The following is a 23,188-nucleotide window of genomic DNA, read 5'->3' as shown; positions in this document are numbered from 1 at the left end:
ATGTCAGGTTTTTATTTCAAACTCCTCTTATCTAACAGTTGTTGATTTCCTGATTTTAGAATCTGATAGAAAGATTTTAGTTGGACATAAGGGGGCAGACTGAAGAATCTCTCTCTTGTCTGTTGGTGGCATAAGAAGAGAGTAAAAGTTATAAAACTTTTTCATAATGTACATTATGTGATTCAGGGATTTTTGTATTCTGAGACCTGGTTTTATATCCTGATCAGTTTATAAGTGAAAATGAGTTTGGTTTCCGTTTAATCCCCATCAGTGCATATTACACATTGTGTAACTACCACACAATGTGGCACAACTGAGAAATGTCCCTCCCTCATAGTGAGACTCAGTACTGGAATTACAACTGGATTGGTAGAGCTGGGAAAATCTAAGTTCCATCTTCCTGAACTAGTCTATAGTCAGTGCTGTTTTGTCTTTATAGAGAAGGGTGTAGGATCATGAAGAAGAGCGCTAAAAACATCTGGCAACTCATCAGAAGAAACCAGTGGCAACATCTTATTTCAAGATATAACTTTTTAAGCTTAAGTGAAATTAAGATTTAACTGTTTTGATGGGATGAAAATGGGGGACAGGGAGTCACAGTGGAGAAATGGATTACTGAAATTCTCACTAACAATGTATTAGAAAATTTTTTACTTACTTACTTTTTAAGTGTGGATAATATAATTGGTGCTGTACAGTACACAGAAATCCATAATACTACGTCCCAAAGAGTTTACAATCTAGAAGACCGACAAGAGGCAAGATACACCGAGAGACTTGGAGGAATATATTTACCTTAAATAATATTTTACGAGTTGTCTTAGCCTAAAATTGGAATTCACAGCCAAATGTAACATATTAATATGTTACGTATAAGTACATCTATCCATATGGACAGAAGTTTGCATACATATAATTCAATATTAGTTACAATGTTGTCAGTGTTTGTATGTATAAAAATTATGGAATCATCTATAGCTACTCCATAGTTAGAAGAATTTTAGTTCTAAGTGTACATCTTCATAAGACAATTCTTAGAAAAATATTTACTAAGTTTTGCAGAGGAAAGACTTAAAAAATTTTTTTTTTAAATGTAAATGTGTCCTTTAAAAAAATTCATTTTGTTCATGTTTGTATGCACACATTTTGATAGAATAAAGATGGGCCATTTTAAAAAAAACAAACATGGAAAAGTTGGTGTTAACTCACCTTATTGTTAACTTATCGCTGCTTATTGTTCAGCAGAACTGGTAGGGTTGACTAGAAAAAAGGTGTGTTTTTCAATTTTAAAATTAGCTAACATATATTACTTAAGTGATATTTAAAAATGTGCTGGCACCTACTATAGCTAGGGTTAGAATCAGATAGCACATGTTTAAAGATCTTATCTGTGCTCCCTAGAGGGATTTAGTCACCTGAATATTAGGTTAGTGCAGCGGTCGGCAACCTTTCAAAGAAGAGCCATTTTTCGTTTTTGTCTTTGACCAATATATTTCAAGAGCTGCATCACACGCAAAGCTACTTGTAGAGTTAGAATTTATCAACTAATAGTAACTTTAATATGTTCAATTATTACTGCTCACCAATCCTTTTAATACGACTAGAATGTAGGTGCTTCAGCAAGGACTGTACTAGACTGCCCACAGCCTGGGTATGTAGCCATGGTGTTAAATCATGCTGGGTCCATGAAGCTGCATCTTCACTGATATCGTTAACCAGAGTAGCTAGATTAAAGCTAACAGAGCTGCAATCATGCTTCTGATAGCAATGTAGGCACACCCCCTGCGTTTGTACAGTACTTAGCACAACAGGGACCTGATCTCAGTTGGGGCCTACTGATGTTACAGATAAGTTTGGACCATCTGTCCTGCAAATACTTGCATTCCGATTTGGGTTGGTTAAAATGCATTTGCTACAGGGCCTGCAGTGACGTGACAGTCCCTCAAGTAAGGCTCTGAATAAGGCCAAGGGGTCACAGTAATGCGATGTCACTGTACAATATGTGTGCATATTGTGTATTGGGGGCTGAATGGTCTCTGCCCTTCTGAATCACAGGGTGCCAGGAGCACTGCGTACCTGAGAGGACACAATAACTACACCCGTGCTGTGGTGGATTATGTGTTTATGAGAGCCTCACCCTGCCTTTGTATCAGACTCTGAATCCCCTGGATGAAAACCTCCCACCTTTTCTGCTGGGTGCCAGTCTTCCTTGATTACAAAGCAGGGGATTGGGGTGCAGGATAGGGCGTGGGGTCTGGGAGGGAGTTTGGGTGCAGGAGGGGGTTCTGACCTGGGGCAGGGGGTTGGGGTGTTGGAAGGGGTGTGGGGTGCAGGCTCTGGCTAGGAGGTGCTTATCACAGGTGGCTTCTGACCAGCAGTGCAGCAGGGTTCAGCAGGCTGCCTGCCTGCCTGCCCTGGCTCCATGCCGTTCCTGGAAGCGGCTGGCTGCTGGCACGTCTCTGTGCGCCCCTGCTGAGGGGGAGGTGCTTGCGGGCGCGGGCAATGCACGGAGACTCACTGCTCTCCTCCCTCCTATGGGTGCGCAGAGACGTGCCAGCAGCCAGCCGCTTCCGGGAGCGGCGTGGAGCCAGGGCAGGCAGGCGACCTGCTGAGCCCTGCTGTGCTGCTTTCCGGGAGTCACCTGTGGTAAGCGCCTCCTGGCCAGAGCCTCCAACTCACACCCCCCTCAAAAAAAGACTGACCGCAAGGGGGCAGCCAAAGAGCCGCATGGGGCTCTGGAGCCACTGGTTGCCAACCCCTGGGTTAGTGCAATGCATGCCAGGGTGGGGCTACTCTTTGTTTGGGGAAACTAAAGAAACTGCAGATTGTCAACTTATTTTTGTAATGTGTTGCAAACCCCATCCTTTTAGTAGTTCTGTGGGGTGAAAAACCCAGGGGGAGGGAGAGACAGTCTTCTGAGGATTGGTATATGGGGCACCGAGTTTAAGAACTTGCAAAGCTAGAACCTGGGATTATGGGGGTTCTGAGCTGCTGACACCTCTGCATCGCCACTGGAGGCTTAGGTTTGGCTCTCACAGGAGAGTCCTATGAGGCTAAGCTCAGCAGGAGGTAGTGCCCAGTAGGGCTTGGGTGTCGGACTCTTATAGCCCACTGATCGGCCAGTACTAATACTTCAACAAGGAAGCCATCATGAGAAGCCGACTGAGCAACAACACAGACTGCCTGCTGGCTTCTGCTCCAGACCCTGTTTGTGATGGACCATAGACTTTGGCTTCTGACCCTGGTTTGTTCTTGACTTCACTATTCAATTGCTGTCTGTAACCTGGCACCAAACCTTGACTTCCTGGTATCCTGATCTGGCTTGTCTCCAATGGTACTATTGCCTGCTGCCTACAACTTAGTGCCTGACCCTGACTTCCCAGCATTTTGACCTGGCTTGCTCATGACCCCGCTACTCATTTCCCAATCGTAACTTAGCAGCTGACCAGGGCACACCAACCACCCATGGCCGGAACCTGGCATTGGAGGAATATCTGCGCTACAGAGACTGTACCATTATAGCGATATTTCCGTAACTATGCTGGCATAACCTCTTCATAGTACAGATGCAGCCTACGCTAACAGAAGGGGTTTTTCTATTGGTGTAGGATAACCACGTTGTCAAATGATGGTAGCTATGTAGATGGAAGCATTCTTCGGTCGACATAGCTGTGTTGGACAGGGGTGTGGATTTTTCAGACTCCTGACCAACACAGCTATGTCGACCTAACTTTTAAGGGTAAACCACACCTCAATCTTCTGTTCTAAGGATATGGCTGTTTATTTTTGTTAGCTGGTGAGTTTGTTTCTGGATTTGTCTTTGTGGGATTAAGTGGTCTTAATAAAACATCAGCGTGCCTAGACCCTGAAATAATCTATTTATAAAAATATTCAAAATTGAAATGAAAATGTGTAAAATTTAGAGATATTACAGATAATACAATTCTGTAAAGTAGGGAGGTAAATAGTGGGGTAACTAAAATAGTAACATGGCATAGTGCTTTTCCTAGTGAGTTTAAATTCAGAGTAATGTAACTTGAACTGACTTTCTACTGGCTGTCATACAATGACAGATTTCTGATTTTTAAAATATGTCACAACTGTAAATCACTAGTTTGCCAAGATTGCACTAGCAAGCTATTAAAGAACATGGCAGTATTTACTGTAGATAAATGCAAATTTAAAAAGGTTCTCTGTATCATGGTTTAAATGATTTAGTGGCTTTCAATGCACATATATGAATCTGATGTAATGGATTTACGAAATTTCATCTCCTGTATGGAGGTACAAATTTGCATATTATTAGACCATATCCTGGAGTCATATCTTACTTGTATATATTTAAAAGGTGTCTCTGATTAAAATTTGCTGAAATAGATTTTTTTTTAAAATAAAAGCCATATTTAAGGCTATTATTGAAGAAATTGGAAAAGGTTTTTGGGGAACAAGGGCATAAATTTTATCTAGATTTAGACTTGTAACAAAATTTTATCCAACTTTTTAAAACTAGGATAGCATGTCTATTCATGGGTCACAGTTTCTGAGTGCAGTCTAAGTTAGCAATTTTGTTGCTGTGTTGTACAACAGACTAACAAGACAGGAAAGAATCATCTTTTTTGCCCATCTAGACGGGACACAGATGTATGCTTTCAGCTTCTGTAGTGGAAACCTAACACCACAAACTCAAGTCTTGGCATGTAAGTTGAGGAAAAACTGGTCGTAAAACCACAAATATGAGTATTGGCTTATACACTTAAACATTCTTATTGATCTGAAATCCTAAAGAATCTTGTTTCTTAGAAGCACAATTTTCTTCTTCCTTTTGATGAGTTGGAGGAGATGATATATTGTCACTGACAGTACACCTACATTGCAATGTAAGGTATAATCGTGGTGCAGTAAGCATACCTGTGTTACATTAGTCTAGCTCGTGTGGATAATAGCAGTGAAGATGGTGGGACGGACCCCCCCAAAAGGGTCTAATGACTCAAATATATAGCCCGGATCTTTGGTAGGCAGATACTTAGGTGGCTGGCCAATGCTGAAGCTTATGCTGCTGCATCTGGACAGCTGCTGTTACCTATGCAGGCTAGATTAAAGTAGATGGGTAGGTGGGTATACCTGCACTTCAATTACACCTTAAATTGTGGTGTAGGCATATGCTTAAGGCTCTCCCAGTGAGGGAAATCATGGCTTTGAATTCAGAATATAAAACTACCTGTGCAGAGATCCATACTATGTTCAAAAATTAAATGTAGTGCCATATTGGCCATCACAGGTCCAATGGTGACTGTCAGTAGGAGACTCAAACCCCCTCCCCCTGTCAATGCATGTCCCCAAACCTTTATTTTACCAAGACTCCAATGTGAGAGAGATCCCTATGTAGCAGCAGAGGAAATTTAAATGTGGGATTCACTTTTCATAACCTCTGTAAAGGTTTCTACATTATTTTTCTGATTCAGCACTTCTGATCACACTGTCAATAATAGTAAAATTGAATGGACAATACAAAAGTAGGTAGGTAAATGTAGGTGTGAAATGAGTGGGAGATGCCGCTCTTGCTACAACCTGCCGTAAGCTCACAACCCTATGTTATTTGTTAGGTAAATGACAGGAGCTTAACAGGGTGAAGGAAAGCAACAGAATAAGAGAGAGAAAAAGTTACTTTCCTCTTTCAGTTTTCATGTCTTTCTCTCTCATTTTAAACTTTCAGAAGAGAAGATGGAAAAAAATAGTTAAATTAGTATACTTCATTACATTCTGCTCACTGAATACTGAAGAGGGTTACAGTAGTGTAGAGCTTGACAGGGAGTATCAGCTCTGTTGCTTGCATCAGAGTCTGAAACTAAAACTTGCTGCTCTTGTTGGAGGAGATGCTGTCAGGAAGGATCAGTGGGTATAGTGCTCTGAAAGTACCTGTTTGCTATGATGATTACTACAGGCTAGGTCATAAAACTTTATCACCCTTGATTTCTTGCAGAAGGGTTTTTGGATTTAAAAACTGTGAAATGTACGGATAAGAACAAAAGCAGCACGATGGGAGGTAATATAAAGTCCACTATTAGTGTAAAACCAACATCTCTTCTGATGCTGTTTGGATAAACTGATAATTACTTGAGGACATGGATGAGTGTGCGCAAGCCTGAGATGATGGTAGGTCAAGGAGGAAGCAGTTGGAGGAGTTGGCAAAGGTATTATCAGCCCCCTGATTGCATCCCTCATTGGTCACCAGAATTTTCAACTTGGGGGGCCTTTAGGCCTCCAGCTGTGGTTAGATCATATTAAAACAGTACCTGCATCTTACCAGGTGTGCCTGGACAGAGAGTTGCAGCCTTTTCTTTTGGATGTGGGCCTTGCCACAGTTATCCATGCCTTCACCACTTCAAGTTGATACTGTTGCTCTACATTGGGATGTGCCTTAAAACCATTCAGAGACTGAAATTGTCATAAATGCATCAGACTGCTTATTGAGAGGGAGCACTTGACGCTGGTAATCCAGGAGGTGCACTGGCTGCCAGTTACTGTTTGGATAAAGTTAAGGGTTGGTCTTCACCTATAAAGCCAAAGCCATAAATGGTCTAGAAAGTGCTTATTTAAGGATACATCTACTCTGCAATTTGGAGTAATTTGCAGTTTGTGCAGACCTACCCGCACTATTCTTATTTTAACTAATTGCTGAATATAGAAGTGAGGATGCAGCGGTGCAGGCGTTGACACAAGCTAACAATGCAAGTACATACCTGGGTTGGGGGGGTTAGGTGGGCTTGTACAGCCATGTTGCTGCATCTTCACTGCTGTTTTAGTGAGCTAGCTAGACAAAAGCTTTTCTATATGAGCTGCCAATTATTCCCCTGGTTCCAGTGTAGAAGTAGCCTTGGGGTATGTCTATACTTGAGCTGGGGTGTAATTCCCAGAATGAGAAGTCATACTGATCCAGCTAGTTAGTTCTGTTAGCTAGCTAGTGCACTAAAGCTAGTGTAGCTGTAAAGGTGCAAGTTGTGGCACTGGCTAGCTGCTGAGTACATACCTGGCATCCTGGACAGGCAGTACGCAGGATGTGTGTTGCTACACTTACTCCTGGGGGGAATTCGGCGTCACTGTGCATGCACAGAATTTATGTTCCCCTCAGATTTCTTTGCTTCTCCGCAGAAAAATAACTTTCTGATGGGGAAGCCAAAGGAAGCCTCAAGAACGGTCATGTGACCCCCCCCCGTATGTTTTGGGTACCCAGCGCAGCCAGTAGAGAGGTAAATCACTGTGGGACAGGAGGCAGGACTTGGGAAGACCCGGCTGGTGGCTCCTACCTGCGCCAGGCTCAGCTGCTAGTCCTGACTGGGCAGGGGAGGACGGGACTTCCTCTTCCCCTGCAGGGCATCCAGAGCTGTGTCAGACCCACCCCCAGATTTCTCTTCTGGCTATGGGAAGCTCTGCAAACGCTCCACCTCACCCCCCACCCCTGTGCTTCCTGCACCTGTCGCTCCTCAGCTGCCATGGGAGGGATCACTGTACAGGGAGCTTCTCCCCCATTTGCCCAACCCCCATGCATCCAGACTCTCCTGCCAAGCCTCATCCCCCTGCACTCAGAAACCCCTCCAATGAGCCCCACTCCCCCTGCACCACCCCGCTGAGCCACCTGGATCCCCACCATACCAAGCCCCAACCAGATGCACCTGGATCCCCATCACACTGAGCCCCACTCCCTCAGCATCTAGACCCCACCACTGAACCCCCCTGCCAAGCTCTATCTCCCCCCCCCCCACACCCAGACTTTCCTCCTGCTGAGCCCCAACTACTTTCACCTGGATCCCCCGGCAGAGTCCCATTGACGCATCCAGAACCCCCCCAACAAGTCCCTGTGCATCCAGATTCCCCCTCTCCTTGCATCCAGATCCCCCACTGAGCTGTTTGCACCCAGATTGGCCCACACAGAACCCTTTCAACCCACACCTGGATCCCTTCACATTAAGCCCCTCCACACTTGAATCTTGCCTTCCTGAGCCTGCCTGCCCACACCTGGCACAGAGGGGCAGGGCTCTGGGGTATTTCTGTGGCAGGCCCGGTCCTTGCACTGTGTCAGGATTGGGTGTAGCCTCACCGCTGAGTCTGTGTCCCAGGGGGAAGCTGCACAGTGATCTCCCACCTCTGTGCAGTCAGTGGCCTGTGCTCCCCAATGCCATGCTTGAGCCTCCACATTTATTTGACAAATACAGTTTGTAGAATTTTGTAGAATCTTAAAATATTGTGCACAGAATTTTTTTTGCACAGAATTTTTAATTTTTGCCACAGAATGCCCTCGGGAGTATACACTGTATTTTTAACACACCAGCTCCATCAAACTTCAAAGTTACAAAAACTTTAAAGTTACAAAAAAACAGGGATAAACCTCTCTCTTAGCACAGGGAAAATTCACAAGCTAAAAACAAAAGATAACCTAACGCGCCTTGCCTTATTTACTTACTCTTTTTGCAATATTGAGACTCATTTTAGGATGATTTTAGGAGAAGGAGTTTTCTGACCTGATGCTTCTTTGCTTCTCCAGAGAACACACAAAACAAAGAGCACAAACAAAGTCTCCCCCGCAGATTTGAAAGTATCTTCTTTCCCCAATGGTCCTTTTGGTCAGGTACCAACCAGGTTATTTGAGCTTCTTAACCCCTTACAGGTAAGGAGGAATTCTAGGCTACCCTTAGCTGTATGGTTATGACACGCCCCCCCCAAATCACAGATTGTGCTGGACAGCCTGTACCACACTGGCTGTGATTTCTTCCTGGAGCGATAGGAGAAAACAGAGTTAATAAGACACATACACCTCTAGATATACTACTGATTATATAAAATCTAACAATTTCCACATTTCAAGGACGATTTTAACCAGTTGATTCTGGGAAACTTGCATGGGAGAGTGCATCAGCCACCTTATTAGAAGCTCCTGAAATGTGTTGTATTTCAAAATCAAAATCTTGGAGAGCTAAACTCCACCAAGGTAGTTTTTTGTTATTGTCCTTAACAGTATGAAGCCACTTCAGAGCAGCATGGTCGGTTTGCAGGTGGAAACTCTGTCCCAAAATGTATGGGCGTAGCTTTTCCAGAGTGTACACAATGTCATAACATTCCTTTTCACTGATTGACCGGTGGCTTTCCCTCTCAGATAGTTTTTTGCTGAGAAACATGACAGCATGGAATTCTTGATCTGGTCCTTCCTGCATTAAAACTGCTCCCACACCACGCTCGGACGCATCTGTGGTTACTAGGAAAGGTTTGTCAAAGTCTGGGGCTCTTAGCACAGGGTCAGACATGAGCGTTGCTTTAAGCTGGTTAAAGGCATTCTGATATTCTTCAGTCTACTGAACTGCATTTGGCTGTTTATTTTTGGTTAGGTCTGTCAGTGTGGCGGCGGTTTGGCTGTAGTGCAGTACAAATCGTCTGTAATATCTGGCCAAGCCTAAGGATTGGACCTGTTTCTTTGACTTTGGGACAGGCCAGTTTTGGATAGCATTCACTTTGGCATGTAGGGGGTTGGTTGATCTTTGACCCACCTGGTGTTCAAGGTAAGTCACTCTGTTTAGGCCTATTTGACACTTTTAGCCTTAACAGTTAACCTCCCTTAGGCTTAACCTCCCTTAGGCGCTCGAAGACTTTTTGCAGATGCTCCAGGTGTTCTGCCCATGAATCCAAAAAGAGGGCCAAATCGTCAAGGTAGTCGACTGCAGATTCTCCCAATCCCACTAGGAGACGATCTACAAGTTTTTGGAAAGTGACGGGTGCATTTCACAGCCCGAAAGGGAGCACATTGAATTCATACAGTCCATACCTTTCCTTGGCGGATTCATCCAGTGGTACTTGCCAGTACCCCTTGGTTAAGTCTAAGGTAGAGATGAACTGGGCATGTCCCAGTTTCTCCAATAGCTCCATCTGTGTGTGGCATTGGATAGTTGTCTGGGTGAGTTACAGCATTTAGCTTACGGTAGTCCACGCAAAAGCGTATCTCCCCATCTGGTTTGGGAATTAGAACCATTGGAGATGCCCATGCACTGTTAGAGGGGCGGATTACACCCATCTGTAGCATGTCCTGGATCTCCCGTTCTATAGCAGTTTTGGCTTGAGGAGACACCCGGTAAGGTTGGGCTCTAATTGGGTGAGCATTACCTGTGTCAATGGAGTGGTATGCCCGTTCGGTCCATCCTGGGGTGGCTGAGAACATCGGTGTGAAGCTAGTGCACGCTCTTTGATCTGCTGTCGCTGCATACGTCCGAGGGTCATTGGGAGGTTCACCTCTTCCACGCCAGTCACTTTTTCCTTCTGAGTAGAGACCTTCAGTCCACTCAGCGTCATCTCCTCCCTGGACTGAAACTGACAAACCTTTAATTCTCTGGAATAAAAGGGCTTTAGAGAATTAACATGGTACACCTTAGGCTTTAGGTTTGAGATGGGGGGTGCTATGAGACAGTTAACAGCTCCCAGGCACTCTTGGACTGTGAATGGCCCTTCCCATGATGTTTCCATCTTATGGGCCTGGAGCGCCTTCAAGACCATGACCTGGTTCCCTAATTTGAAGGAATGCTCTCTGGCATGTTTATCACACCAGGCTTTTTGCTCTTCCTGAGCATCTTTTAGGTTTTCTCTAGGAAGAGCTAAAGAGGTTCGGAGGGTATTTTGTTGTTTACAAAGTCCAGAATGTTAATTACCGGAGAAGGTGTAAAACCCTCCCACTGTTGTTTCAACAACTATAATGGTCCCTTAACGTCGCGGCCATACACAAGTTCAAATGGTGAAAACCCTAAACTGGGCTGTGGTACAGCTCTGTAGGAAAAGAGCAACTGCTGCCACACTAGGTCCCAATCACTGGGGTGCTCATTTATGAATTTATGTATCATGGCCCCCAAAGTTCCATTAAACTTCTCCACCAGGCCATTTGTTTGGTGGTGGTAAGGGGTGGCAACCAAGTGGTTCACCCCATGAGCTTCCCAAAGGCTTTTCATGGTTCCTACCAGGAAATTAATTCCCGAATCCGTAAGGATGTCAGAGGGCCAACCTACCCTGGCAAAAATGTCTGTTAAGGCCTGGCACACACTTTTAGCTCTGGTGTTGCTTAGAGCTACTGCTTCGGCCATCGGGTGGCAAAATCCATGAAAGGCAGGATGTATTTTTTGGAAAAGGATCCAGAATATCCACAGCTACTCACCGAAATGGAACCTCAATGATGGGGAGTGGCTGTAGAGAGTCTTTGACCTGGTCTTAGAGTTTTCCCACTCTTCGGCACACCTCACAGGACCAGACATAGATAGAAATGTCCTTGCCCATTCCCTTCCAGTGGAAGGACTTCCCCAAACAGTCTTTGATCCTGTTCACTCCAGCATAGCCACTAGGATGATCGTGGGCTAAATTCAAGAGCTTGACCCAGTACTTAGTTGGAACTACCAACCGTCTCTGAGGATGCCAGTTTTCCTGGTGCCCACCAGAAAGAGTTTCCTTGTAGAAAGAGGACTTTTATACAACAAACCGGGATCGATTAGAAGAGCGGAGAGGCAGTGGGTTGCTCCATGCCACTGTCCAAGCTCTTTGGAGGCTTTCATCTGCTTCCTGTTCGGTCTGGAACTGTTCTGTTGATGCTGGAGACATCAGTTCCCCATTGGATTGTGGACTTGGGCTTGGTCCCTCTGGAAGCGATGTAGGGGATGGGGCTGTTTCCATTGACTGTGAACCGCTCTCCGCTGGTGCACTATGGAGTATTTCAGGCTCTGGCTGAGCCTCTTGTGTAGGGTCATCTGCTGCTGCCAGTGCAGGCTCGGTGGTGCCCTCTTGTATCGGAGATGTAGATGGGGTTGCAAGTGCTGGATTCAGTGCTGGCAATGGCTCTGGTGTTGGTTGCTCTGCCAGTTCCAGTTCTGGGCCTGGCTCTGGCTTGGTCTCTGCAACTGGATCCACTACTGCTGTTCACCACCTCAGTCTGGGTCTCTGGTAACACAGACGGGGCCCTGGTAGAAGGCTCAGGAACAGGGATAGGTATGAAAGCTTGCTTAGCCTGGCTGCGGGTGACCATTCCCACCCTGTTGGCTAGCTTCACATGGTTGGCTATGTCTTCCCGCAGCAGCATGGGAATGGGATAATCATCATAGACTGCAAAAGTCCACATTCCTGACCAGCCCTGGTACTGGACAGGCAACTTGGCTGTAGGCAAGTCAAAAGAGTTTGACTTGAAGGGTTGAATTGTCACTTGAACGTCCGGGTTGATTAAGTTGGGGTCCACTAAGGATTGGTGGATAGCTGACACTTTTGTGCTCTAGTGTCCCTCCATGCGATAACCTTTTTCCCACCCACATTCACAGTTTCCCTTCGCTCTGAGGGTATTTGGGAGGCATCTGGGCATGAGGTCCTTTGGTGTGACCCTGGTGCAATGAACTGTAATCTATTGGGTTTTTGGGGGCAGTTGGCCTTTACATGCCCCAGCTGACTGGTCACTGGGGTGGGGTGGTTTGCTGGAGAATGGTGTGGTGGGGCGATAAGGTGTCTTGGGTTTTCCTTGGGGTGTAGCTGAGGCCTTGGGCTGCCTCCGGTGATAGGGTGTGGTCTCGGGGTGTCCCTTCTGGTATCCTCTCCAACTGCGACCAGGGTTGTTCCTCTCTGCTACCTCCGCCCGTTTTGTTCTGATTTGCTCCGCCTGGTCATATTGATCAGCATAAGAAGCAAGACTTTCTGCTGAGTCCATTTTCTTATCCCATAAACAATGTTTTACATCATCATTGGTCATAGTCAGGAACTGCTCCTGGAAAACCAAATCACACATTCCTTTAAAGCTAGTTACATCCCTGCCTTTGACCCATTTATCTAACATAAGTTTACATAACTGGTTTACATAAGCCACATTACTTAGTCCAGCCCCTCTCTTAAGGGCTCTAAATTTTACTATGTAAGTTTCAGGTGTAATTTGAAATTGTTTCAAAACCAAATCCTTAAATTTACCATAGTTAGAAGCATCCTCAATAGGCATCTTGTTGAATATGTCCAGAGCTCTTCCAGTCAATTTTGCTACCAATGTGGTCGTCATGTCATCATCAGGAATTGCATGAAGGGTGCACAGTCTCTCAAAGGTGAGAAAATATTCAGCAATATCACTGGATTCATCATACTGTGGACAAAGTTGCTCCCATTTGTGGATTTTTGGGGAAATGGAGTCAGCAGCTGAAGGGTTTTGTCTCTTCAACTCCATAACAGCCAGGACGGACATGCTTCCTCTCTCTTTCCTTCTCCTCCTGAGCATGCTGCTGGGCCTCCATAGCTCTCTCATGGGCAGCCTCTTCTCTGGGTGTTTTTGCCTCCACGGCTCTCTTGTGGGCAGCCTCTTCTGCATCCCTAGCAGCTTTTTCTTTGGCTGCTTGTGCGGTCCAGTGGTCCCAAGTGGTCCCTTTCCCGAATCTTTGTCTAACTCACTTGGTGGTGGCAGCAGTACCCATCCAAGGACAAGGAAGGATTTGTGCCTTGGGGAAGTTTTTAACCTAAGATGGTAGAAACAAGCTGGGGGCGGGTCTTTCATGTGGGTCCTCACATCTGTACCCTAGAGTTCAGAGTGGGGAGGGAACCCTGACATGGTCTCAGACTTAATTTAGTTACTTTTGCTACACCGTGCATGGAAAGTAGCTCCCCATTTACCTGAAGTTTCTTAAATGTTTTCATTAGTGGCATATACAGCTGCCCTGTAATTATGATTCCAGGTCCTTAAATCTTGATCTTCTAGTAGGGCAGAGTTTGGTAGCTACTGTATATAATTAGGAGGTAGCTCTGAATGTGTTAAGTCTGAAAATGACTATATCTAAGGGCAGTAGCTGCACCAAATAAACAAGCCCCAGCAGCTCTTCCTATATCTTGTGAATCCTCCTTCCATCTTAAGTCAGATGGAAAATTCCTAGCAGTCATTTCATTCCCATCTTTAAATTTGTTTTATTGTCTCTGCATTTCTAGGCTTTGCTAATGCAGGGAAACCTTAATATGCACAGTTCACTCCTAATCTGCTGAGTTCTAGAAAGGTTAGGAAAGAGAGAAACATACTTAGGGCTTGACTGTTTGTGTTGGCTTGGAATTGAAGAGTGTATACGTTCTACCTAGTCTCAGAGTACCAAATGCAGAAATTCCGTGTGCTTACTGAAGAGCTCCAGCTATTGATGTTATGACTTTTTTTCTGAAAGTAAATATAACTGGCAGATGTTAAAGACATAATGTAAAATTTGTGAAGATGTATTAGAATACTTAGAACACTATGCTTTAAAATCATTGCTGTATGCTTATACATTATACTACACCCTATAGAAAGAAAATGTTATGCCACCCTGTGGGTTGCTATAAAGAATGTTTATGAAGTTCAGCCTAAGACTTAAAATACGTTGAATTGGAGAGTTTTGAAAAATGTACTGTATGACACAGGAGACCAAATCATGCTAAAGTGCAGGGAAAGACTATACATCAGTTCAAAGGCTACATTATTCAAAAAAATACAACCATAAAAAAGTAATAAGATTACATTCTCACACTTCATGGCTAGTAAGGTGCATTAAGCTGCTCAGATATTCATAACTTACTGTGACATTTGGGAAGATTACATTTTGCTGTGCACAGCCATTACTGCAGCTCAGATAATAACTAGCCAGTACATGGGCCTGGATTATGATCCCTGTCGTCGGAAACAAATTTGTGTTTTGAAGGTTGATCAGTTCCAAATCACTATTAGAAAGGGTTAATATGACATACTGTAGAGTGTGTGTGCTTATGTGTATCTAATGAGTATGCATGCATAGAGTACATCAAATATAGTCCACTTTGTGTATACTGCTTTTTCTGTCAATTTTTTTGTCAAAAGGTATTACTTAAAACAGAAATGTTTAAAACATAGTGACTGCACTAGATATATACTTTTAATGTAACACCTGCTGAAATATTTGTTTTCGCTGGTTAGATTGGAAAATTAATTTGATAGCTTCCTGGATGGGTGATTACTGTTAATGATGTGTGTAGCCAGAAATGAAGGGTTGATGGTAAAAATGATAGGGTGAAGGTGGGGTCATCTTATTTACAACTAAATGTTGACCTGTACAGTTCTGATGTGATAGCTCTTGATTGGTTAGTTAAACTATATACCTAATTAAATTAAAAAGTATGGTGTGACTCTTAGCTGACAGCAAACGTATAGCCATTGTATTTGCACCACGAATTACTTTTACTTTCTTAGTCAAGTTTCATTTGCAAGACTGTCCTTTTGAGGAAGGCCTCAATCAGTCTATTAGGGTGGGTGATATGCTTGCATTCAATGTAAAATAAATAGTAATTTGAGAGTTGCTTTCTTGTTTTTGATCCAGTTGTCTTCAGGCTTTTTTTTCTCTGAGTTTTTTTAAAAATGCATTTTGTGATGTTACTACTTTAGCCCATTCCACCCAAGGATCTCAAAGCACTTGGCAACCACTAATGGATTAAGATAGACATGAACCTCATTTTGCAGAAGGGGGAAACTGAGGGATAGAAACTGAGTTACTTGATAAAGATGAGAGAAAGTTGGTGGCAAAGCTGGGAATAGAATTCATATCTCTTGACTCCCAATCCTGTGACTTTACTAGATAATACTCTTCGATGTTCCTTTAATTACTTAAATTATTGCAATTCAGAAAAAGTGAAAATGGAAGGGAAATATACATTTTTTTAAATGGTCATTCAGAAACTCTCCATTTCTTAGTACAACCTCAATCACCTCTGCTAACTTTCTCAATTTCTTATGGTATTTGACATCACTGCTTTATGTTCAGAATGTTGAAAGGTGCAGCTTCCAACCTGGAAACAAAATTTAGGACCTTTTGGATATTCTACAGTGATTTGAGTGTTTGACTTACAATATTTAAGGGCAACAATTCTGTTCTGTTGGACATACTTGATCTAGTGAATGGAGCTGTAGGGGCTTATGGGATGGCAAGAGAGAATAAGTATTTTAGGGGGTGACTTCTGTCACAGTATAACTTTAGGAAGGAAATCAACTGAATTTCTAATTGGATACTGTTAAGCTGTCATTCTAAGTGACTGATCAAACCTGTCCAAATAATATAATTCACTTGTTTAGTTAGTTTTGAAAATATCCACATGTAACTCTTCAGATTTACTCACTCCCCTTCCCCAAACATATCAAGATATTTGACTTTCTCATATGTGACCCAAATTGAAATCGAGACATTATTTTCTTAGGAAGGTAGATGAGGGGAGGAGGAAGGAAGGGGAAAAGTGCCTTGTGACATCCACCTAAATACCTGAAAGATCTAAAGAAACAGAATTCACCAAAAATTTTTTTTTTCGTTTTTAGAAAATCTTTCTGTAAATGGAAGGAAATGTAACACAAACTTGAATTTACATCTAAGATGTCACAGTACTGTATTCATATTCATCTAACTTGCAGAAAAGTCTTGAAATATGAGGGCCTGGTGAGACTGGTAGGTTAGTATGTTAATCTCAAGAGAATTAAGTTCTAGTTCAGGTCACAAGTGAAGATGAGGTTTGATTTCTTTGTAGCTGTTGCCTTGTGCACATCAGAAACCACCTAATGTGGTATACTCACCAGTTTCTGTTCAAGCAAAGTCCATGACAGAAAGTTCTGAAGTGTTGCTTTTCTGGATTTAAGTGCATTAGCAGATCTGTAGGAGGAGACATAATCGTTAATGTTGGGCTCCAACCAGTGCTACTGTTCCTTCACTTTTTAAATGATCATTAACATTCACTCAGATACAACTGTTTTGTGCTATAATTTGAACAAATAACCTCCCCAACCTCATACCTTTACTTACGAAGTAAAATTGCAGTTGATGCTTCAATCCACTTTTCATCTAATATACCCGAAGTGCAGCTAAACGTTTGTAAAGAGGAACACTTCGGTGAGGTAGGTCAGCTCTTCACAGCAGCTGTTCTCTTATCTATTTGGGAAGTGCTTTTACAGATGGGCAAACTGAAACACAGAAATGTCAAGTGTCTTCATCAAAGTTACACAGTGAATCCATAACAGAAGTAGCAATTGGATTCACGGTTTGCCACCATCTAATTCCTCTTCCCTAATCTAATCTAAATCCAGCCCCACAACCTCTGTAATTGTTTCAGCACACATCCTTGGGAACGTGCACAGCAAGACCTAAATGTAGAATGATATTTGGAAATGATTGTTACTAATGCTTTGCCTTTTTTTCCTTAAAGCTTGTAGGGGGCCATTTTGATCTGGAAATGAACTTTATTATCCAAGAAGGAGAGAGTATTATCTGCATGGTAGACTTGTTGGATAAATGTGACATCACTTGCCAGGCTGAGGTGTGGAGCATGTTTACAGCAATCCTGAAGAAGAGTATACGGAATCTACAAGTCTGCACAGAAGTAGGGCTTGTTGAACAAGTGCTACAGAGAATTGATAAAACTGACAATATGATTGCAGGTATGACTTTAGATGGCAATACATTTATTTGAGCTAAATATGACTGTCTTTATATAAAACCTTAACACAGCACTTTTATTGACAAAATAAAAGAATAAGCATTATGTACAGAGCTGCATGTATATCATTTTAATATTTTTTCCTTCAGATCTCTTAGTTGATATGTTGGGAGTGCTGGCTAGCTATAATTTGACGGTCCGGGAGCTAAAATTGTTCTTCAGCAAACTCCAAGGAGAAAAAGGAAAATGGGTAAACAACTTTGTTGTCTTAATGTTGGTTATACTGTCTCCTAATCTTTCCAAACAAAAAGGGCTATTTTAGAAACATTTTTAATAACCATATGTGAAAGCTATCAAAGATGTAGGGATCTCCGCAGTAGTATTATCAATAGATGTCTTCTTGCATATTAGTAATAAAATAGATGGTGTAGAAGTGTGAGTAAGTTACCTATTAGATTTACGTTTGGTCGCTCTAGAAATACTGATACTTAGTGCCTCCGGTTTCCCCCTGACAAACAGGTTGCACTTGTCTTCTTTATATACCCGGAAATAATTTGATGATAGTAGGTACCTGTTTTTCTTTTTATAACTCCAGTTACATTTAGTCTGCAGAAGAGAAGAATGAGGGGGGATTTGATAGCTGCTTTCAACTACCTGAGAGGTGGTTCCAGAGAGGATGGTTCTAGACTATTCTCAGTGGTAGAAGAGGACAGGACAAGGAGTAATGGTCTCAAGTTGCAGTGGGGGAGGTTTAGGTTGGATATTAGGAAAAACTTTTTCACTAGGAGGGTGGTGAAACACTGGAATGCATTACCTAGGGAGGCGGTAGAATCTCCTTCCTTAGAAGTTTTTAAGGTCAGGCTTGACAAAGCCCTGGCTGGAATGATTTAATTGGGGATTGGTCCTGCTTTTGAGCAGGAGGTTGGACTAGATGATGTCCTGAGGTCCCTTCCAACCCTGATATTCTATGATTCTATGAAACCAAGGGGGGGAAAAAAAAGCAGAGGATTTAAAAAAAAAATGTAGACATTTAAAAAAGGTAAATTAAAAACTACCTCCCACATACACAACCCAAAGAGTGTCTTTTCTCACTTTGTTTTTTCCTTTGGGTAAATATTGCAGAAACTGATTTGGTTAGCGAAGTAGGAATTTGTAGAAAGATCTGAATTTAAGGCAGTCTTGTAATACCACTTGCTGCTTGATTTCAAAGTGAAATCCAAGTGAAAAGTCCTAGCATAAATTTTTTACTGTTTCCACCTGGAGTGGAATAGGAGAACAGAACACCCCTGACAACCTCCCTCCTGAAAGTTAGCTTTTTTTCTCCTCATATGATACTGATGCTACCAGATATACTTCCTCCTCCAGGTGGAATCTAAACATCAGAACTGCTACTTTGACAGCAGAAGCAATTGCTTTAAGAATTGTTCTAAGCACATTGAAAACATATTTGTAATCCTGCTTTGGTGGCCCCTAACATAACCTGCTCAATGTAGAGAAAAGGCTTCACAGATCTGGTTTCTTACTGATTAAAAACAAATGCCTATTAAATATAAAAACCTATGCTAATATTCAGTTAAAATTTCAATTTTTAAACAAAACTGCAAATTGATCACATAGAAAATACTGTGTATCAAGGTATAAATTTAAGGCTAATGTAGTTAAAAATATTGCATATGTTCAGTGTGGGTGAGTTAAGGTACTCTTTGTAATGTTAATGTTTTTATTTTCTGACTCTCTTGTTTGCATTTAATTTTCTTCTTAAAGAACAAATACAGAGGCGAGAAGGAGGAGAAAAACATAGTTGCATTGCTAGGAAATTGCACAGCTCTCTAAATCTTAAACTCAACTATCTGCAGCACTAGTTATCCAACTTTTTGTGCAGTTCCACAGTGCTGCAGACAGTCAATTTAAACTGTGATCTGTACTCCCCCCCCATTATTTTCTGTTAACATGTGTGAACCATTTTGATTTGCTTTGAGCTTTTATTTTTGAAATACCTTTTTAAGATGGCACAGTGATTAGTTTTCAGTGAGTGGTTTCATATGAAGTTTGAAGTTTATTATTTTTTGTTTCCTAGGCTCAAACAGTTTGAAGTTTCTTCTGAAAGCAAGAAAAACATGATTTTTTCTCCCCCCGCCCCCTCCTCTATAACTCTGAGGGAGTTTAAAGGAATTTCTTTACTTCCCACCTCAGGGAAAGACCAATCATTAAAAGTTTCAGGCCTCTGGAAAGTTATAGGCAAGTGAAAAAACAGTCTTACAACTGTTGGCCTGCAACCATAACTATAACACTTGATATATTAAATTGATGTAAACTCTCAGGTTTTATTTGGAGATTATTGCCACTTGAATTCAATAGGAAAAGTTAGCTGGAAAAGGAAAAGTTAGAACTAGGCTGTTGGTATCTAAGATGAATTTTGAGTTGATACTGTTCCTTGACTATTACTCTCCTGAGTAATGTGGTAGCCTAGTGTTTGTCTGTGGAAAGATGAGAAATGTGTCAAAATGCGTCCTTTTTTATAATATGTATCAGAATAATATACAAATGTTTGATATTTGTGATAATTTCTTTTAATAGCCACCACATGCTGGAAAATTATTGTCTGTATTAAAACACATGCCTCATAAATATGGTCCTGATGCCTTCTTCAACTTTCCAGGAAAAAGTGCTGCAGTAAGTAGTTATATGTTTTCTATACCTTTGTTATCCTACTCTTACTACTGGCTCTTTTTTGTCGTCTATTCTCATTTGGCTGTTTTGTTCCATGTATACAGTGATATTCACCAGTCTGACATTGTTCCTAGAGAGAACTATTTTTCCAGGGTGGTAACTACATTAAGATTAACTGAAATATGTTACTATTAAATATGCACTACATTTATGGAAGGACAAACGATCTAAGCTAAAGAAAGATTGGATACAAGTAATAGCCGATATCTTAATAGCCCATAGCCCATTTTGTGAGATTGGTTCAATTAACTCACTCTTATTTGTTGCAAGCAGAATCTTTATTTCTTCTCTCAATATTCCTTAGCAGTGATGTCTGTCCTAGTGTGCAACACACAAGTGAATCCCCAAATATTATACATGTTTGGGAGGCACTCCTGAGAGAGCCTCAGAATGCACCAAATTGAAAGTTGGCTCAATTCTGTTGTCTGTTCATTTTTATGGCAGGAGACACAGAACCTCCCCAGAGACTTCCCCCCCTTCAAATGATCAGACATCATACATGTGAATATAACAGCACATGCTATCTTTATGAGCTGACTCATTTATATGCTGGCCATATGGAAAAAAATCAGCATTCACTGCACTGTTTTATTGCAATTTCTATTACACATAAGAAATACTACCAAAATATTGCTGCAAGGAAAATATAAGAAACACCAGGATAAAGCTAACACTATGGCTAGGGCCCTACCAAATTCATGGCTGTGAAAAATGCATCATGGACCATGAAATCTGGTCTTTTGAAATCTGGTGTTTTTACCCTATACTATTCAGATTTCTTGTGGGGGAGACCAGAGTGTCTCAAATTGGGGGTTCTGACCCAAAAGGGAGTTGCAGGGGGGCCGCAAGGTTATCTTAGGAGGGTTGCAGTATTGCCACCCTTACCGCTGCGCTGCCTTCAGAGGTGGGTGGCCAGAGAGTGGTGGCTGCTGACTGAGGGCCCAGCTCTGCAGGCAGCAGCACAGAAGTAAGGGTGACAATACCATACCATGCCATCCTTACTTCTGAGCTGCTGCTGGTGGCAGCTCTGCCTTCAGAGCTGGGATCTGGCCAGCAGCTGCCGCTCTCCCGCTGCCCAGCTCTGGAGGCAGCGCCGCTGCCAGCAGCAGCGCATAAGTAAGCATAGCAGTACTGCAACCCCCCCCCCCCAACTCCTTTTTGGTCAGGTCCCTACAATTATAACACTGTGAAATTTCAGATTTAAATCGCTGAAATCATGAAATTTACGATTTTTAAAATCCTCTGACTGTGAAATTGACCAAAATGGACTGTGAATTTGGTAGGGTCCTAACTATGGCACAGTAAATACTTGAATTCAGTATAAATTCTGCGGCATTCATTGATGGTAAAGAATTTGTACACTTGAAACATTTTTTATTTTTAAACCAAAAATGTCATGCAGTTGTCCTCACTAAGGATCAAATTAATCAAAAAACAAATCTTTTAGTTGTTAAAAGAGTAACACATATTTTTTCACAACCTCACACATAACTCAACAGATAGTTATTGGATCATCTTACACTCTCTTTCCATATATATTCTCCCCACTCAAGATCACACACTAACCACCTTCTTTCTTGAAATTAAACATAACATACTTAAGCCCAAAATAAATTAATGTAAACGAAAATTTAAGGAACTGAAAAATAAAGATAAAAATAGAAATATTTCTGAAACCTTCACCATATGATAACTATAATGGGAGTATTAACATTATTTTGGCTACCTGTACATTGTTTTATTAAATTCTTATACTGTATATCGTATCTAAGTGCCTCGAGACAATGAGAAACTTATTTTAGGAATCTTAATATTTTAGATAATTAGCCCAAGCTATCCTAAAAAGCTCTGTGATTAAACCAATTGTAATGATATCAGCCCAAAAAAGTTGTCAGTCTCAGACATATAGACTTATTAGTGAATTACAGCTTTACAGAAGGGTTGATAGCATTGTGTTTGGGCCGGGATAGTTACACAGAGTTGGGGAGCATAATGAGGAGTCTGGCAACATTTATGTTCTTTGATGTTTTTGTTCATCGGTATTGATCATCTGGACAGCATCTTTGATCAGAGGGTTATGGAAATCTGAGTTAAAATTTACATTGCAAGCCTGTGAAACAAAATGGTGAAAGGTGAATGGTAATGGTCAAAAACTGTTCAAAACAAAGAAGCAAATACTATAAAAATTGTTGCGCATATAGTTAGCAACTTACAGACTTTCTAGTTAATGTAGGTACTGTGTTTTTATTTGAAAATTTTGTCTGGAAGGATTGCATAATGTCGTCTTTTGAAAGCAGGGTTATAAGTCTCACATTCTCATGTCTATATTTTTCTGGAGGGCCAAGTTAGGCATGAATTTTCTGCAGATAAGACTGTTTCAGGCAAAATCTAGAGACTTCCATTTTTATGCCTAACTTCTTTCCACAATCAGTTACTTTCCTCCTCTTTGGGATGCAGTCTGGTGTGCCAGCATTGTAGAGATCACTAATCTGTAAATTTCACTTTGCTGTTAGTTCAAAACAGAACAAGATGAGCTTAAGGCAATTTTGGACCAAATATTTCTCCAAAAAAGTTTCGTTTCATTATGAGTTATTTTTATTGAGATATAAATATTTTTGTCATGAAATCTTTATAATCTAAAGATTCTTTAAAAAACAAAACAAAACAAAAAACAAACAAACCTTGGACCATTTTATTATTGCAGTAAGACATAAGAAGTCTGTAACTTGCACCATGTCCTGTCTTAATTCATAAATTATTTTGTTAAATCTTTCTGTATTAAATATCTATGTTACTTCCTTTAGGCTATTGCCTTACCTCCTATAGCCAAGTGGCCCTACCAGAATGGATTTACTTTTCACACTTGGTTAAGAATGGATCCTGTAAATAATATCAATGTGGATAAGGATAAGCCTTACTTATATTGGTATGTATAACGAAAACCTACATTTCTAATGTTTTTTTCCCATTTATATTCATTTTTCAATGGTCTCTGCTTACACTGAAAAAAACAATAACC

At 41.7% G+C, this 23,188-nt stretch overlaps 1 protein-coding gene across 3 annotated transcripts in view; it reads left to right on the top strand.

The window, feature by feature from the left end:
* LRBA (LPS responsive beige-like anchor protein) overlaps window positions 1-23,188 on the top strand; it is a 559,255-nt gene that overhangs the window by 52,015 nt on the left and 484,052 nt on the right. For all 3 annotated transcript variants that reach the window (XM_073341330.1, XM_073341331.1, XM_073341329.1), the window contains exons 3-6: window positions 17,209-17,440; window positions 17,589-17,689; window positions 20,017-20,112; window positions 22,974-23,095. In XM_073341330.1, the coding sequence (XP_073197431.1) occupies window positions 17,209-17,440; window positions 17,589-17,689; window positions 20,017-20,112; window positions 22,974-23,095 (551 nt within the window). The remainder of the gene's footprint in view (window positions 1-17,208; window positions 17,441-17,588; window positions 17,690-20,016; window positions 20,113-22,973; window positions 23,096-23,188) is intronic.

This window comes from Lepidochelys kempii, chromosome 4 (genome assembly GCF_965140265.1).
Source record: "Lepidochelys kempii isolate rLepKem1 chromosome 4, rLepKem1.hap2, whole genome shotgun sequence".
NCBI classification, from domain to species: domain Eukaryota; kingdom Metazoa; phylum Chordata; order Testudines; family Cheloniidae; genus Lepidochelys; species Lepidochelys kempii.
This window is presented reverse-complemented; position numbering and strand designations above follow the sequence as displayed.